We start from the raw sequence: 19,243 nt of genomic DNA on the forward strand, positions 1-19,243 counted from the left end.
CCTGCTAAGGGGAAAGCAGCAGCTGTGTCCCTCATCCTGTGCAAAGACCCCGGATCCCCAGGGGGATCCTGGGCCAAATTTGCTGGAGGCAATTTGCTGGCAGCTCCCGACATCCCTTCACATCCCACTCTGCTGCCCTGCTTGCACAGCTCCCTCACCTCTGCCTGGGTGCCCAGACTCAGCTCCCGCAGGGGAGGATCGTTTCCTCCGCAGCACCAGCCTTGCTTAGTCACCTGCTTTCCTGAGGAGAGTTTCTTGGCCCCTGTGCTCCCCGCTGCAATGCTGGATGCAATACATAACGTGCTCTTCTCTGGGCGTCAGCAGGGAGCGAAACAGCATGGACAGACCCACAGCGAGCAGCCCTCTGCATCAGTTCCTTCCCACTGAAAGGGCCAAGGTGGCATAGAGGTCGCAGCAGTGACTCCCCAGGGTCTAGCGGGGACAGCTATGGGCCATGACACTGTGACTTCAGAGCAGCCCCAGCTCAGAGACTGGCAGTCATTTTTCCTCTCCAAATTCAGATTCTTTTGCTGTTCCTGCACATTGCACCCAGACTTTACTCCTGTGTTCTCCGTCCCCTCCGCACCGGACTAAGGGCTCACAGCACAAGCACCTCAACCATCCCCAAACCCATAACCTAGCCACCCACCGGCCTGCACTGTCCATCCCAGCTGCAGTCCCTTGCAGCCCCCTGTCCCTGCACAGCAGAAGTCGTGCTCATGCAGCTGTGAGCAGCTCCTCAGGTCCTCCTCTGGATCCTCCTGCAGGTGAACACGGCTCTCCCACCAGGAGCTTGACCAGGATGGTGACCCAGGACACCCCTCTCTTCCTCCCCAGTGAACCCGTCAGGCCAAGGCACGTGCTCAGACTGGCCAAAGTCCCACAGCCATGCGCATGTCCCAGCCTCCGTCAGACCTGCTCTCCCGTAGCTGACGCCCCAGGGAGGCACTGCTGGGGAAGTCTGGCTTTTGCTGGGACCGAGCGCAAGTGTGAGGAAGGAGGAGAGGACGGGCACATCTGTCCAAGCATGGTTATTGTCTTGCCAGCTTTGAGAATGGGCTTGAAGATGCTTGTCTGCAGGGATAGTGAATGCAAGACTGCCACTGCTCCAAAAGACTCCTCCTCAGTTCTTTTTGAGGCAGGAAAAGGAGAGTCACTGGTGAGGATGGCATTGGTGCCCATATGTGCAGAGCAGATGAGATGAGCAGTCCATCCCCTCAACCACCATTGCACTCCAGGAGATCATGGTCAATGTGGTCCAGCTTTGGCTCCCCCCAGCCCCTCTGCCAGGCAGGTGCTCAGCCGGGACAGATCCAGACCATCGGCCAGCACAACCCCTCCAGCTGCACTGCCCAGAGCACAGCCCCGTCCCAGGGGGCTGAACCACAAAGCTTTCGATTGTCAGCCAAGTGTGCTCGCCTGCTGCGCTGCAGAGCCCTTGGGTAGAGGTGTCCTGGGGCACAGTGCGGGCGTGGGGACAGTCCCTGGTGCTGCGGGAAGGGGAGGGTCCCTCAGCCAGCCTGCACTCTCAGCCCCAAGGAGAGGGGAAGCCATCCTTCACCCCACCCCAGGGATGCTGGTGGGCAGAGGGGTGCAGGGGGAGGCCCCATGTGAGGGTTTGCAGGCAGTCCAAGCCCAGGAGCCCCTCTTTCCCATCCTGTGTCCCCGCCACTGCCCCTCGTGCCATCGCAGCCCAGGGCACCTCACCCAAGGGAGGGCACTTGCCTGGCCCCTTCCCTGCTGCTGCGGTCGGGGACAGACGTGACACACAGGAGCGTAGCACTGGGTGGCAGAGGCAGCGCAGGAGGAGGGATTGGCTCCTCTCTGTTGAGCCACCCGTGGTGGCAGAGACACTGAAGGGGCAGTGCTCTGCACTGCAGGCCTGTGCCAGGACCAGTCCCCAGCTGAGACACAATCCCGACTTCCCCCATCCCAGCCTGCAGCCTCGCAGGAGGCTTCAAATGCTGCTTTCCGAACAGCCTGCCCCCAGCATGTACTGGTGCACGGGGTTATACCTCCCCAGGTGCTGGACTTTGCACTTTGGGACTTTGCAAACAGAAGAAAAAACTTGTTTTTACTGTGAGCATGATCGAGCGTTGGACCTGGCTGCCCAGAGAAGTTGTGGATTCTCAGTCTGTGGAGACGGTCACATCCTGATGGGACATGACCTGGGCAACCTGCTCTAGCTGGCCCTGCTTGAGCAGGGGGTTTGGTCCCTTCCCAGCCCAGCTATTCTGTGATTTTGTGTGTCTGTGAATCCTCCTCCAGGTGCGCCTGGCATGTCTACATGGTTACAGGTACAAACTGCTGCCTATCCAGCTGAAGTCCTCTTGTGACAGAACTGATCCTTAATTCTGTCACTACACACGCAGAAGAACAGCAAGGCAGGAGGAGGAAGGATCTGGACATGTATTTACAGGGATTTACTGGGAGTCCAGGGGAGTTAAAAGAAGAGGACGTCTCTGCAGCACAGGGAACTTCTACTCTGCCACTGCGATGCTGTTTGTTGTGGACAGAAAACCAGACCCTGGGAACATTTCCTGGGTGCCATTCCTAGGGATTGTCTGGCACTAGGAGAGTCCAGAGGCTGGCACCGGCTACAGGAAGGGAGGAAAATGCCACAACCTGAAGAGATCCCGAATCAGGTCCTTTTTGCAAAATCAGAAAAAATTCTCCTGGATAAAAGCATAGATAAACAAAAGAGACAGAAGCAACCTCCTTTGAAGCTGTCAAATCAGAACTATCAAAATCTTCATCAGTGAGCAACATCTCCCACCCTTGTCATGACAGTCAGCCAAGACTGCAGTGATGTCCCAGCCAGACCCACTGGTAACCCCTTTTTGGCATTAAAGGGAATATCCATAAATGCAGCAAACATTCACTCATTCCTGATTCACTTTTAACTTCTAGCCTGTCTCTGTGAGAGCATCATGAGGCCAGAGACCTTGTCTGCAGATCATCCTGCTCAAGAAATGTGATATTTATTCCACCTGGGCTTTTCCTGTTTCAGGGAGCCAGCTTCTGCTGTGTTCTCTCATTTAATCCAGTTCTCTCCCCCATGCCACTGGGGGGGGAGTAAGCAAGTGGCTGTGTGGTGCTTAGTTGCTGGCTGGGGTTAAACCATGACAAGGGGTTATGATTTTTCCAGTACCGAACTCTTGAAAAGCCCTCTGCAACATGAGCCATTTCTTGCCCTGTGTCAGGGGTCCAGGCTCATTTTGTGCTGTGCTGAGCATCTCCTCCAGCTCACTGGGCTCTTGCCCAGGAGGTTCACTCAGCTCCTGGGCAGTTGCCTGGCCATACTGCTGAGGGGTGAACAGAACCCTCCTAGCTGGGTACCAGAGCCCTCTGCCTGATCAAGCCCAGCACTCTTGTGAGCAGAGTCTCACAAGAGACTTTGCCAGCCTGCACAGTGCGGATAGAGTCAAACAGGTCAAGGGAGAAGCAACAGCCCATGGCCATCTAGCACACATGCCCCGGGCAAGTGTAAGATTGCAGCTTAACCCCTTCCAAACTCAAACAGGAATGCACAATGGCCCAAGCTCTTTGCTCTTTGCTTCTTTGCTAGGACTATCTCTGAATGCAAAGTCAAACCTTCCAGCCTTTCAGACCAAGGACTACAGGGAAAGGGGTAGTGAAAAAAAACAGGTTTGCATTTTCAGGAAGGGCAAATGAAAATGCCTTTAAAAATATCTTTTGCAGTGCCTCCCTCTACTAGGGCAATGCGGTGGAGATAAGCGCATGTATTTCCCACCGAGAAACACCAATCTGGCTCGGTACTTTCCTGGACCTAGGAGAAGAGGCTTTGTACAGACAGTGGATGGCTACATAGTTCTGCAGCTCCTTAGCTCCTTTATGGAACTGCTCACACAGTAGCTCTCAACTCCATCAGCATGGTCTCCACAATAGCCTTAGTCAATCAGTAATGAAATAAGTAACCATGACAAGGGTGTGGGGGAAAGAGTTTTGTTAGTAGGAAAGCAAGAAGAGTCCCTTCACTATAATAGCATTAGTTTGCTGGGTAAGACTTTCTACCGTTTTTAGTTCTTAAAAAGGGAGAGAAGACGAACTTATTGGTTCAAGGAACTTTGTCACCGTGGTTGTCAGACAATGCAATACTTACAGACATGATCTCTCTGGGGGTCCTGGAATGACCTTGTTTTCATGGTCTTCCCATGTAAGGAAGCATCATTCAAGATGAAGGGAGTCCAGTCCCTTCCAGTGTTTGACACAGAATGAGAGAACCCCTTGATCGAATTGGGTCAACTTGACGTCTCTTAGAACAATCCCAGTGAAATGCTCCAATGCATTGCTCACAAATGTTTCTTCTTGACTCTCAAACAAACAGTGAAATATATTCATGTCATAAATAACCCTATCAGAACTTGAAGCTACTCCTTGGCTTCTCTGAGTCCACCTCAGCAAGCCTTCCTCAATTTGAGGTGAAGTTTCACATCCAGTTATTTTCTTCAGCTGCTTCTTTGTTTTCTTGTTTAACAGGCCAAACAGGAATTGCACCACTAATATCAAATGTATTTTACATTCACTGTAGTTTTCAAGCACTACCTTTATTCTCTTCTCAGGAGTCCCTGAGTGTCCCCTTGTATCCTCATTATCCCCCAGTGCATAGAACAATGCTGCAAAAACTCTTGAAAGCTCAGATGAATGAAGCTGTAGACATGCACACACTCCCTATCTTTTCTTAGAATGCTGTCATTCAGAAAAAGGGAGCAGAGAACCGGGTAATTTAAGCTGCGTTCCTTGATCTCCTTTTCCTCAAACAGGATCTCCTGCTTCCAGATTCCATCAGCGGTCAGGCAGCAAAGTCTGACCAGGAACTTCTTCAGATCCTGCTTCAGATCTTTTTTCCCACACTTGAGTAATCTGGAAAGCTAGGACACATACAGCTCTGTGATTGTTGTAGAAGTCTGTGAAAGATCATTCCTTTCATCAAGTTCTTGTTCAAGGACAGTGCAGGTGGTTCAACACATGATGGGTACAAGGCACATGGTAAAAAGAGTGTAATTTCTTTTGACAAAGCTAATGGCTTTTCTTGCTTTGTCTTCATCCATGAAGAACTTGTGGAAATATTCCTCCCTATCAGCTTCTGAAAAACCTAGTATCTCTGCAAAACTCCCTGTCTTTAAACACTGCCCCAGACTTTGAAGAGCTGTTGTTTTTGTGGTGATGAGTAAGGAGGACTCCGAAAGGAGAGTCTTCTCTAATAAACTGCTCAGAATAATTTCCACGGGCTTCTTTTCCTCAGCACTTGAGCATAATTTACTTTTTGGTTGATCCAAGGAAAACCTCAGTTTATCAAAGCTATCAATGATGAACAGAAGCTTCTGGGACTAGCCAGGATCTCTCCAAGTGGTGCTCGTCGATCAGGACAGCAATTTAACACGACGTCACCCAGACTCAGCATGTCCTCTTGCTAAGAAAGGCTGATCTCTCTACAGCTTATGTAGAAAGCATAGTCAAATTGTGCATAAAGGGCTCCTTTTCCCAGTCTAACTTGATCTTTCTTGATGTCATTGTCTTTCCAATCCCTGCAGCTCCCACCAGCACAACGATGTGGTATTTGCCATCTTTCATCAGGCTGAAAAAGAGCGTCCACAGCGATGGTAGGGTTAGCACCTTCCCTTCTGACCTCCTCATGTCTCTGTCTGAGACCCAGGACCTCATGTTCTCATTCAGTTCTGTTCTGAGTCTTCATAACCATCATCAGCTTTCCGTATCTGCTGCTTAGAGTCACGTTCTCACCCAGGTGAGCGTTCACCTCTTTAAACGTGCAGAATTCTCTTGCTCTGTGCTTCTGCCTGTAATCTAAACCAATGAGAAACATGAATACCACCTCCTAACAAAGGCAATCTTCTCATTAGTCCCTCATCATTAAAAGTATTCCCACCACACATTCCCAGTACACTGCACTTGTTTTACACATCTGTTTTAGAAGACTTCCAAAGACCTTTACAATGGCTCGTGCTGAGCAATCATCTGAGCAGGCCTCTCTACGCTTTATTTAGGGAAGGTGGGGGGAACCAGCTCCTCTTCACGCAGCTAGAGCGTGAAGGAAGTAGGGCGGAAGGAACCCAATGTGGGAAGAACACCTTCATGGGAAGGACTGGTGAATATTTACTTGGAAAACAGTTGCTAAGCATACTCCTCTTTCTGTAAAGCACCCTGGCTTCTCTACCAAAGCAGAAGAGGACTTCCACTTTCACTTCTCAAATGGAAGACACATGGTTAATAGGGCATCCCCTGGCCCAAATCAGACTCAGAGGGCAGAGCTCCAGCCAACCTCCACTGCAATAAGCAGGTGATACTGTTGGTTGCTCAGAGATCACCTATCGAATCACCTCTCTTCGTTCAAACTCTGCCAGAAAAGGAGAACATGAAGCGTCCCCTGTATTCCCCAGCTGCGTAGGTGGCTCTGCACCATTATCTTCTGGCTGAGATAGCTGCATGTAGCATAGTAGCTTCTGCTGAAATGGCACATACCATCAGCTGATGTTCCAGGACTGGGAGCTGAAACTGCGAAATGAACATGAGTATTAGCGCAGTGGTGTGGCAGTCCCACAGACAATGCTCAGGCACAGTGGATCCCTCTGGAGCCTGCCCAAAATCCTGGAGGATAAAGCAGAGTTCTGCTACTGATATTGCCACACAAGCACTGTGAATGCTCCCCGCCCTCTGCAAATCAACCTGCTTTGACATTGGGAAGGAACTCCTCTCCTCCTGGGGAACCCCAGGTCCCACATGGGGGCATTCTTCCTTCCCAGAGCAGAACAAATTGCCTGAGCTGTGGGCCACAACCCACCCCAGAGGATCAAGAGGGCAGGGCAATTACACCCCAGGAGAAAGGGAGGAATCGGCAGCAGTCCCCGAAACAGGCATTGGCGGGACAGGGTCCCTGTAGTTCCCCCCCTAGCAAGGAGAGTACTGGGCTCCTCTCCTTCTCCCCTTTCCCCGGGACTTGAAATCTCCCTCACCTCTTTGAGGAGGAGATTTCTTTGCACTTTTTCCAGGGAGCAGGCAGAGAAAAGGAAAGAAAAGTATTAGTGACCTCCTGCTTCCTCACCTTCCTCTTTGTTCTGCCTCAGCTGAGCTGCCACATCTCTGGTTCATCCCTTCCAGGACATGGATGGCCACCTCCATCCACAGCAACCTCTGATCCCCAGTGCTTGCACATGCACTCAGCAAGTGTAGTTGCACCATCAGTTTCCTCAAACAAACCTCTGTACGGACTCCACGTGCCTCCATAACCCATATGCGACAATTTAAACTTAAACTTCTTACCCACGGCGAGATCCTCCAGCGCTTCCAAAAGGATGACCCGGGGATTCATCTCTCGCGCTGTCATCAGGCGACGCTGCGAGCATCCCGGCAAACGGGGTCGAGATTCAGGCCGAAGCGCTCTCCTGAGCCCGCAGCGCTGCCCTGAGCCGCTGCTGCAGCCGCTGCCGCAGAGACCGGGCTGACGGGCGAGGTCGGGCCGAGCACGGAGAGGCGCCAGCCGGGCAGAGCCCAGCCCTGCGGTGCTGCCCCTGGTCCCCTCTCCCCCCTCCAGCCCCGGGGACTCGCCCGGCCCCCCCGCGGCCCCGAGCCCCAGCCCCCCCCCCGCCCCCCCCGCCCCCCGCTGCCTGCGCCCTGCCCGGACCTGCCGACACCCGCGGCGGCTGCGACAGCCGGGAGCGGCCCCGCCGGAGGGACCGGTCCCGCGGGGAGGGGAGGGAGCTCCGGTGTGCAAAGGGGATGCACGCCCATGGAGGGGAGGAGAGGGAGCTCGGGTGTGCAGCGGGAGCAAGCAGCTATGGCGCGGGGGGGCGGGGGGGTGGGGAAGGGGAGAGAAGGAGCTCCAGTGTGCAACTGTTACCGAAAATCGTAACCGGGAAAACTCTCCAAACCAAATGATAGTTTAGAAAGCCGACATTGATTTATTGCAGCGCTGGGTGCATGGGGGATTTTTCCTCCTAGCGTGCGCACCGAAGAACAAAAGCACACTCATTATATACATGAAAGAAATGAATATTCATATAATCTCCAAGAATTGTCTACCTACTTAATGCATATGCTAATACATTACGAAACTACCTTCATACAAGTGTCTCTGGTGGTCCTTTTGGAAATCGTAACTCAGTCTGTTTTGTAACTCAGTCAGCAGAATCAGGGTGCACAACAGCACAACAATGCTGACAGTGAGGAACATCTTGCCCTTTTGGCACGTATTATTCTTTGGTATGCATACTTGCTTGTCCTTGGTACGCAGACTTGCTCACATTTGGTATGCAGGCCTGCTTGTTCTATCTGTACAAAGTTTACACAAAGGGGCTATTTTCATCAAATTGCCTAAGTCTTTTGGTAACACAACAGGCACGCACATCTGGGGCTGGGGAGGAGGGACTTCCAGTATGAAACTCCAGTATGAGCTCTGGTGTGCAATGGGCACACACTTGTCTGGGGTGGCGGGATGGGGGCTCCAGTCTGCAGGTGCCTCTATTGGGCATAATCAGCAGGATTTTGGTAGTGGGGACACCCAGGGATGACCCTTTGGAGGTGGCCGTGGGCAGCCCTGTGCCAGGCACGGCCGGCTCCTGCTGCTGCAGCCACAGCTGGCACAGAGCAGTGCCGTGACTGCAACATACAGTCTCATGCTCCACTCTGGACATTGGAGCTATTTGAGGGTTTTCCTTCAAGAAGACAAGACCGTCCAAAGCTACCTGAGAGGCACCTGCCCGTCCCCTTCACCTGCTGCTGGCCCACCATGTACCGGGGCAGGAGTGACCTCAGAAACATTTACCACCGTTCATGGACTTAAAGCCATCAAATCATGGAATGGATTGGGTTGGGAGGGACTTTCCAAGACCATCTAGTCCAGCCCTCCCTGCTGGGGGCAGGGACATCTTCCCAAAGATATCCTGCCAGAGGTAATGAGGTCACTTCTGCCCGCGGAAGACAGGCCAGCAGGAGACATATGGCTTGGGCTGGTGCAGTGGTCCTGACCAGCAGACCATTGGACATCCAGGACGTGGCCATCCGCATCACAGTCAACCCGGGCAGGTGCAGGCCAGTGCTGGACTGTGCTGCACAAACCCCTCGGCCACAGGACAACCTCGGCAGCTCAGCATAGCAGAGGAGCCTGCGGGCAGCTCCCACTCAGCACCTCCTGCCTGGCCATGCCTTCACCTAACAGTGCAGCAAGAAGCTCTCATGGGAACATCCTTTCTGTTTGACTGCAGAAGTGATAGAGGTGTTTCCTTCTAATAAAATCCTGTAACAGCTCGAATGACCCAAAGGGGAGAACCTCTGCTATGGATGGGGTCTGCACCATGTGCTGCATGTGGGTTGGAGGTCCGTTCAATGCCTTTAGTAGCATCCTGTTAGTGAGAGCTGCTGGTCTCTTGCCTTGTGCACTTCCCACACTGCCTTTACACACACACTATCAAGAATTCTGTTGCTCCAACAGGCCGACTTAAACAGAGTTTTAAATGTGTTTTTTGTAAGAGCTAATTCCAGATTTCCTTTCATCCCGAGTTCAGTTGCTTCTGAGCCCCCAGAGAGCCAGACCATCAGATGCACTTCTGGTCCTTGCAGTGACCACCCTCCCTCACAAGCCTTCTACTTTTGCTGCAGGGCTTGTCTCCCAGGTTTGGAGCAGCAGAATAAAATGGGTTAATTTGTCAAACAGTGTCTGTGTGGAGGAGCGAGGGTTGCCTTCAGTCCAACACACCCACCTAGTGCAGTTCCTGTACAGTATGGGGGTAGGGGAGTCCACACTACAGATTTATTGCCATCAGTCCAGGTGCTAAAAAGCAAACAGTGACCCAGACCCGGGACAGCCCATTGCCGGATGCCACCCACTGCAGTTTGGGGCAGGACTCAAAGACACCAGAGGGTGAAGGGTTAAGGCAAATTCTCAAAGCCCACAGACCTAGCAGGGTAACTGTCATTTTTCCTGGCACATAAATATTTCTTTAGACACATATCTGGCAACCTGGCCAACCCTGGATAAGCTCAGACCAACACAAAAGAAAAAAAAATCTACTCTGTCAAGCGAGCAGTAAGAAGTGCAAAAAGGAAAGTGGTTTGGGGAAATCAGTTCAAATGGTGCCTGCACACTTGGGCTCGCTAAGGCCAAAGGCAGTGAGTGCACAGGCTAAGGTCGAAGTTCCCAATGAGACACACGCACAGGTCACGATATTAATAAATTCAGAGCCTTATTTGACAGAAATAAAACGCAGGAGCATGAATGTACAAGCACATGCATTTTGTTATAGGGTCCCTCAAAAACACTTGCTGGTGAAATGGGATTCCTACTACAGACAAGGAATCCTGCCTTCAGTCAGTCCTTTGCTAATCTGGCAACTCTGCATTTCACCCAACAGGTCCATCTCCCCAGGACCCCCCCCCCCCCCAGAAAGAGCTCCCCCAACGCCTGGAAGATTTCCCAGTTACAGCCTGGGGGAACTTCCAGTGGGGTGACTGGCTGAGGACAGAGAGGAGCTTTCTGGTGTGAGCAAAGGGACAATTACACCTTCAGTCTCGGGGTGAGTGGCGTCTGGCTCCCTGGTGCCGGTTCACTGGCTTACTTTGCTTTTCTTGCCTGCCAGCCTGCCTGCTTGCTTGCTTGCCTGCCTGCCTTCTTCATCTCTCTCCTCCACGGTGATCAAGCCCCTGTATTCTGCTTTACCGACAATTGCTCCGGCATGACTCACCCTGGGCAAACCTTGCTGTTTAACCCTTGCAGCTCCGGATCCGACCTTCTGCTCTGTCCAGCATGGCTGTGAGCCAGTGGGCTGGGCTCAAGCTGGGAGCTCTGCACTGCTCACCCCGATGTCCCAGCTCCTGCCCCTGCTCTCAGCACCGCTGGGGCTCTGTGGATGCTGAACCTCCCGCTGCTAGGCAGCCCCTGAGCCGGAGGCAGCTCCAGCAGTGCCCTTGGAGGGCTGTGTGAAGCCTCCCAGGAGCGGGCTGAGGTGGGGTGGTCAGGTGGGCTCGTGGCATTCCCGAGATTACTTGATTACTTGTATAATCACTAAGTGATGGGGGGCTGATCCCTTGCTAACATGCCCATAATGATACATTTATAACCAGACCCCTAGAAGGTTTCTCCCTTTGCAGAGTGCTCTCAACAGCTTCCACAGAGGGACTACATCAGCATTGAGAAGAGCTGCAGGGGCTTGAGCAAGACAGCTGTGTAGCACTGTCCTGCCTAGTGGCCTGGAAGCTGCAGAGACTTGGGTTTACACTGTTTGAGTGCTTGGGGACATTTGCTCTTTTCTAGGCAACAGACAAGTTGAGCTGCTGAACTACAACCAGTCATCCCGGGCCTCCTGCATTCACTGGAGACTGCTGAAGGGTTGTGCCCAGACACCCCGGGGCTCTTTCTCTTCCTGCCTAGCCACAGCAAAGGCTGCAGGCTTTGTTTTCAAGTCCCGGGGAATACTTGCTGTACGAAGGAAAGAAATGAAGATGAGATTTTGCAAGAGTTTTTTCCTACTTGTACGTAGGACTGGGAACCTCAGAAAAGCTCTGTTGAGGGTAAGCTTTTCCTTTCTTCACCAGGTCTGTGTTTCCAAAGGCAATTATTAGAGGACATGTTTCCAAAGGCAAAATGAAAGGACAATAGAACAAATTTTTGCTCGTCTGCCGTGACCAAGCAAGCTACGTGGACTGGACATGATCCACAGCAATGCCTGTGGTCATTAGAGACCTTGCCTCACCTTCAGCAGCTGTGGTCATGCAGAAGTGAAGAAGTGAAGAAGCTGTCTTTGGTCACACCAAGGATCAGTCTAGCCTTTCAGACCACTGTGCTTTAGTGCACTTCTGTGTTGAAGGCACAGGGTGATCTCAGTGCTCTCTGAAGCCATTCCTTCTTGGGCCTGCCAGGGATGCTAGAGCAGAGAGTTCAGCAATGTCTCTGACGCCTCTGAGTCTTGGTGGCATAAGAGCTGGTGATTGCTCACCGTGCCTTCAGACACTGCCCACCACTTCAGACACTTCTGTCACCTCTGTGCTGCCTTCAGACGTCTCTTCCAAAGACAGAGGGCTCAAGTGTGGTTAGTGTCTCCCACGTGGAAGCTGGCCCACACCTTTGATTCCCACTTGTGTCCCCCTGTCCCTAACACTCTTAGTTCTGCTTCTGCAGGTCTACAGTCTCATTTTTCTGCTATTGTCATCACCAACACCATCATTTTTTTGGCCACGAAATAAACCCAGACAATGGCAGCCCCGGGGCTGGGGGCTGCACGGCTGCTTTGTTCAAGACAAGCAGTGTTATAGCTCATTCAGTAGTCTTTGCTGTGCTGCTTCTACTTGCCAGAGACCTTTGTTCCAGTGTTACAGAGAGGCAGAGTCTTCTCTGAGCAGTGGAGAGGTCAGCTGCTGTTATGAGCAATGATGGCACCATCTCCTGTCTCTTTATCACTGTTGCAGAGTCCAGAGATGAGGGAAATTTGTCATGCCAAGCAGAGAAACTGCAGATCTTCACACCCCTCCTGACTATGTTGTTGCATTTCCAACATGAGCTCTACTGCTTCTCTGGGCCTGTGCCAGCTGAGCTGGCCGCTCATCTGCTCAGGAGTGCTTCAGGACTTACTCTGTCCAAAATGTGCTTCCCAGTGCACTCCTTCTGCTCTGGGACAAGGGCGTCTTCCTGTGGCATGTCGGAGCCACCAAAAGGTGACCTGGCTGTAAAGGGGAAAATGTCTGCCAGCTTGGGAATCCGGAGCATCCTTGGCAAGTGCAGGTGGGGGCCCAGGATGCCCTCGAATAGCATGAAACAAAGAAATGTTCTAACCTGCAGAATGAAGAAACCATGCTAATGAGTAAGTAATTAATCATAAATATATATATATACTTGCTTTTTTGGTAGTCGTTTTGTAATAACTTGTAATGTACAGTTGCTTTACTAATCATGTATGCTTGCCTTACTAATAGTAATTTCTAGTAATCTGTCATAAAGCAATTTGCAGAAACAAAGCTTCCGTGTCCCCCAAAACAGATGCAATACTCCAATATTGGTAAAGTCACTGCCCTTCACAAGGTTAGAAAAGGGAGACCATCCTTTTGTTTTCCAAGTGCTCCCTTGACTCTACAGCCATAGATGACATTACTCCCTCATTTGCCACATCACATCTAGAGACCATGCTGAATTATTAATCCACAATCTTTTTCATATTAAGTGTCTCCTGGATGTAGCCTCTTCTTTCTGCTCCTACCTCTTCATGTAGGCACTACCTGTATTATTTGTTACTGTTGTCGTGGTTTAGGCCCAGCAAGCAACAAAGCACCACATGGCCGCTCGCTCACTCCTCCCCCCAGCAGGATGGGGAGGAGAAAATACAACGAAAGGCTCATGGGTCGAGACCGGGACAGGGAGGGATCACTCACCACTTATGGTCACAGGCAAAACAGACTCGATTTGGGGAAAAAGAAATCAATTTAATTTGTTACCAACCAAATCACAGTAGGATGATGAGAAATAGAACCATACGTTAAAAACACACCTTCCCCTCACCCCTCTCTTCACGGGGTGGGGGGGGTGGTCGGGAGGCAGGGATCGTGGTTCGGGCATTGGTCAGCAGGTGGTGAGCAATTGCATTGTGCATCACTTTTCTTAGGTGTTATTTCTTTTTTTTGTTGTATTCCTTTTAATTACAATTATTATTATATTATTATTATTACTATTAGTTAGTAGTGTATTTTATTTTACTTTAGTTATTAAGCTGTTCTTACCTCAACCCATGAGTTTTACTTTTTTTTTTCCTCCTCCCCACCCCACTGGGAGGGGGGAGGGGGAAGCGCCTGTATAGTGCTTAGTTGCTGGCTGGGGTTAAACCACAACAAGGAGGAGGAAGAAGAAGCAACTGGAGGCAACAGGAGGAGCAGGAGGACGAGGCAAAAGGCAGCAACAGGAGGAGGAGGCAACAGGAGGAGGAGGCTACAGGTAGCAACTTAGCTAACAACAGGAGAGAGGAGGAGGGATCAAGAGGAGGCAACAGGAGGAAGAGGCAAAGGCGGAAGAGGATGAGAAAGAGGAGGAAACAGGAGACAGTAAGAGGAAGAGACTAGGAGAAGACAACAGGAGGAAGAAGGGAACGAGGAGGAAACAGGAGGTAATAGGAGGATGACACAACAGGGGGCAACAGAAGCAGAAGGTACGAAGAGGCAATAGGAGGAGAAGTAAAAAGTGCAAATAGGAGGAGGGATCAAGAGGCAACAGGAGGCAACTAGAGGAAGAGAAGGAGGAGGAGACAAAGAAGGAGGAACAGAAGGAGGAGGCAAACCTCACTTACCCCCTTACCGTCACCGGAGCCAAGCTCCAAAACAGACACTAACCACCCAGGACTCTGACACAGAAGTGGCCAGGACTGCGAGCTGTTTGTGGCTCATAATTTCCCTTGACAGCCCCACAAAGACTGGAGCTCTGTGCTTGCTTTACCACCAAAGAGTCAATTTGGTTTGAACCCAGCAACAAAATGGACACTAACCACCCAGTACTCCTGCACAGAAGTGTCCAGGACAGAAAACTGTTGGTGGCCATCCCCTTCTCTTCGTAGCCCCTTCACAGCTCCACCAACTCTTGGGCTCTGTGCTTTCTTTACCACCTAACACTCATCCTCACCAGAGCCCAGCTCCAATAAGGGAAACCCTCCAGAGAGGGCTGCCACACAGACGTTGCTAGGTCTGAAAGCTGATTATAGCTCCCAATTCTCCTTGGCAGCCCCTTCACAGCCCCACCAAATCTTGGGCTCTGCGTTGCTTAGCCACGTAACAGTCCTCTCGCTCTCTCATTCTCGCCAGAGCTCCGTAATTGAAATAGTCCAGCAACTGCTCCCACAGGGTAGGTGGAAGGACTGAAATCTGTTGCTGGCTTTCACCTTCCCTCTGCAGGCCTTTCACTGTCGCATCAACACTGGGGCTCTGCGCTTGCTCTACCACCTAAGACTCACCCTCGCCAGACCCAGCAACAAAATGTAAAGTCAGCACCTGGGACTTCGACAGAGAAATTACCTGGACTGAAAGCTGTTGCTGGCCCTCACCATCCCTTGGCAACCCTTTCACATCCCCACCAACACTGGGGCTCTGTGCTTGCCTAGCCACCTAACACTCTGTGGCAGGTGTACTCACCCTGACAAAGACTGGGGCTCTCCAGCCATTGAAATATAGCGGCCATTGATTCCTTTTGCGCCCTTTTTTTGTGCTTTTACGGTAACTGGGGCCTTTACAAATAAAAGCTGACATGACCATATAAGACCACAGGTCAGATTCGACTAGGGTATAAATGGAGGGCAAATTGAGCCAGTCCTCCTTGGAGGAGGGGGTCTGCAGTGGGGCACTCTCCTTTTGGGTTGGGACAGCGCCTAAGCAAACTCCTCAAGGTTGAGAGCCCTCATCTTTTAGGTGAGCGATTGTGCATTTTGAGTCACTGTTTTAAAGCTTAGGAATTAAGTCAGCTGTGTAGTATTAGTTTCATTTAAACAGACATCCAAACCTGTAGTTTGTTAATGTTGTTGTATCTGCCTCATTTATTTTGAGACACTTCATGACAGACTCACCGCAGCCAGACCCAGCAACAAAATGTAAACTCACCACCTGGGGTCTCTGACACAGAAGTGGCCTGGGCTGAAAGCTGTTGCTGGCCCTCACCTTGCCTTGGCAGCCCTTTCACAGCCCCAACAACACTGGACTTTGCGCTTGCCTAGCCACCTAATGTTATGCTCACTCTGTTTCAGTCTGTAGAGCTTGGCTCCGAAATGGAAATCTTCCAGCGACTGCTCCCACACGGAAGGTGCCAGCACTGAAAACTGTTCCTGGCTTTCACCTTCCCTTGGCAGCCCTTTGAGAACCCAAGCAAAACTGGGGCTCTGCGCTTGCTCTACTATCTACCAATCACCCTTGCCAACCCAGTAACCAGAAGAACACTCACAACCTAGGACTCTGATACAGAAGTGGCCTGGGCTAAAATCTATTGCTGGCCCTCACCTTGCCTCGGCAGTCCTTTCACAGCCCCAACAACACCGGGGCTCTGCGCTTGCTAAGCCACCACCCTTGCTAGACCCAGCAACAGAACTCACCACCCGGGGACTCCAACACAAAAGTGGCCTGGACTGAGAGCTGTTGGCAACTCTCACCTTGCCTTCACACTCTCCCCACAGCCCTATGAACAGCAGGGCTCTGTGCCTTATCTACTAGAGATCTGGTAGAGGTCCCGGGAAGGTACCGGCCATGGACCTTCTCACATTTCTCTTCTGGTAGCTACTATACAAGTGTTTGGTTCTGCTACATGGGAATTCATCCATCTCCAGGGGAAACCAAAATTCTGCTGGAGATGCCCTGGAAGAGCCTTGGGGAGATACAGGGCATGGTGTTGCCACCAACTTACATAACTCTCTTCATATAGCTACCTAAGAAGAAGCTTGGGCTGCTAGCTGGGAATTCATCTGTCTCTGGAAGAAACCAAAATGCTCTTGGAGATCCTTGAGAGGAGTCGTAGTAAGCTACCAGGCGTGGACCTGCCTCCAACATGGACAAAACTCTTCAGGTAACTGCCTAGCAGTCATATGTGGCTGCTACCCCATACTTGAGGCATCTCCGGGGAAGGTCAAACCACTCCAAATCTGCATGCTAGGAGTTCCAGAGAGCTACAGGGCAAGAACTTGATCTAACATACACAAAATGCCTTGGGTAGCTTCCTTGGAGGAGTCTGGGGTTGCTACCTGCAAAATTCAGCTCTCTCCAGGGGAGCCAAAACAGTCCAGAGCTGCCTGGGAAGAGTCCTGGGGAGCTACTAGGCTTGGGCCTGCCTCCAACATGGACAAAATGCTTTGGGTAGCTACTTTGGAGGTGTCTGGGGCTGCTACCTGGGAATTGAGCTGTCTCCAGAAGAAAAAATAATGCTCCATGAAATGCCTGGGAGGAGTTCTGGAGTGCTACCAGGCATGAATGTGCCTCCAGCATTGACAAAAAGCCTCAGGTAGCTACTGTGGAGGAGTCTGGGGCCGCTACCTGGGAATTCATGAAAAGGCCAACGCACCCCTGGCAATGCCTGAGAGAATTCCTAGAGAGCTATCGGGCATGAACCTTCCCCACCATACACAATGCTTTTCTAGTAGTTCCCTTAGAAGAGTCTGGGGCAGCTGATAACACAACCTTTCTTGCCAGATTTCTGCCTGCCCTCACCACTCTCCACGCTCTGTGACTGAGAGCAGCAGCAACAGCAGCAGCAGCAAAGGTCTGCTTGTTGCAGACAAGATGAAGCTCATCCCATTTGACTGCCGCAGCTGAGACAGGTGAAGCACTGAGGCTCGTCCTGTGGGAGGTTTCAGAGCTTCCTTGCCACAGTTTAGCATCAATGATGAGCTCCACTGCATGTGATGGGAATTTCATCACTATGCTTGAAGTACTTTCTACAGCAGGAGAAATTATGTCATACTGCTCTTTATTAAGAGCCAGAACCTATATGGTGGCATTCTTCCTCCTATTTCCCCCACTTACAGGAAAAGCAGCATACAGGGTGCACAGAGCCAATGACCCATCCAGGGCTGAGGCAAGCACAAGCCAATTAGCCTGTAGATGCACTGGCACGAAAATCAGGAGAGAAAAACTGTAGGTGCTGAAAAATGAGAAACCTTTCCTTCCTGGCCCTCTTCACTCAAATGAATTGGGGGTAGGAAGCAAAGGTGCAAGACAGCAGACTTTTACCCACACAAATAATGCTCATGCACATGAACAGTTGTCTTCATTTGGAAGTGTTTACAGGACCATGCTTTGGGTTTGGCTTTCATATACAAATCTCTGTATGGTGGGAGGGGTGCCATGACTGGAGTGAGGCAATGGAGGGCTATAGGCTCTTTAGGAAGGACTGGCTGTGAAGACAAGGAGGGGGAGTTGCCCTTTGTGTGAGAGAGCAGCTGGGGTGCATGGAGCTCCCCCTGTGGATTGATGAGGAGCCAGCTGAGAGTTTATGGGTTAGGATTAAAGAGAGGTGACATTCTAATCAGTGTCTGACCTGACCAGGAAGAACAAGTGGATCATGCCCTCTATAGCCAGGTAAAAGCAGCCTCATTTGTGGCCCTGGTCCTCATGGGGGACTTCAGCCACTCCAATACCTGCTGGAGAGAAAACAATGCAGGACATAAGCAATCCAGGAGGTTCCTGGAGAGCACCGATGACAAATTCCTCCTCCAAGTGATAGAGGAGCCAAAAAGGAGAGGTGCTGTCCTGGATCTCCTCTTCACCCAAAAGGACGGGCTTGTTGGGGACATGAAGGTTAAAGGCAGCCTTGGCTGCAGTGACCATGAGATGGTGGAGTTGAGGATCCAGAGGGCAGCGAGGAGAGTGAAAAGCAAGCTTACAACCCTGGACTTCAGGAGAGCAGACTTTGGCCTCTTCAAAGATCTGCTTGGAAGAGTCCCATTAGGATAAGGCCCTGGAGGGAATGAGGGCCCAAGAAAGCTGGCTAATATTCAAGGATCACTAGTCCAAGCTCAAGAAAGCTCTATCCCAACAACTATGAAGTCAGACAAATATACCAGGAGTCTTCTGTTTTCCTCTGGAAACAAGCGAATTCCCAGGTAGCAGCCCCAGAATCTTCAGAGGTAGCTACCCAAAAAGCATTGTGTATGTTGGGGGCAGATCCATTCCTGTTTTAGCATCCAGACTTTTCCCATACAACTGGCACAGTGTTTTGATTTTCTTTACAGACAGCTAAAGTCCCAGGTAGCAGCATCACGGTTTTCCTAGTTAGTTAGTTGAAGAGTTTTCTTTGTGTTGGAAACAGGTAGCTCCTCAGGAGTTCTCCAAGGAATCTCCAGAATGTTTTGGCCTCCCCTGAGGACAGCTGAATTTTGCAAGTAGCAGACCCAGACCCTGCAAGGGTACTCTTTGCTGTACTGTGTAACACTGGCTTATGGTATGATAAAATTATCGGTCATGGGACTAATCCGGTATTTGTACTCAGCATTGCCGTCATCTCCGTACCTTGGGAGCCATCTCTCGGAAACTATTAATAATTACATTCTTTACCTTGTCTCCGCACAGAGCCAATCTATGGGGGAGACTTCTCTGTACTTCGGGTGCCATCTCCTGGAGACTATTAATAATTACACTTTTTACCTTTTCTCCTTGGGGAGCTAACCTATGGGGGAGACATCTTCCCCCACCTTCCCCTTCTCCTCCAGACTAGTTACAATAGCTCTCAAGAATTTTAAATATCGTGGGGATGCTGGAACCAGCATGT

At 51.0% G+C, this 19,243-nt stretch overlaps 1 protein-coding gene across 1 annotated transcript; it reads right to left on the minus strand.

The window, feature by feature from the left end:
• Positions 1–4,137: 4,137 nt before the first annotated feature.
• Positions 4,138–5,685, minus strand: LOC127027981 (NACHT, LRR and PYD domains-containing protein 3-like). The gene is given in 5 exon segments (XM_050913812.1): positions 4,138–4,640; positions 4,643–4,892; positions 5,001–5,347; positions 5,350–5,417; positions 5,489–5,685. Coding segments are annotated over 5 exon segments (1,314 nt in total). The 3' UTR covers positions 4,138–4,188.
• Between the last annotated feature and the right edge of the window lie 13,558 nt (positions 5,686–19,243).

The sequence above is a fragment of the Gymnogyps californianus genome, unplaced genomic scaffold (assembly GCF_018139145.2).
Source record: "Gymnogyps californianus isolate 813 unplaced genomic scaffold, ASM1813914v2 HiC_scaffold_116, whole genome shotgun sequence".
Taxonomy (NCBI): domain Eukaryota; kingdom Metazoa; phylum Chordata; class Aves; order Accipitriformes; family Cathartidae; genus Gymnogyps; species Gymnogyps californianus.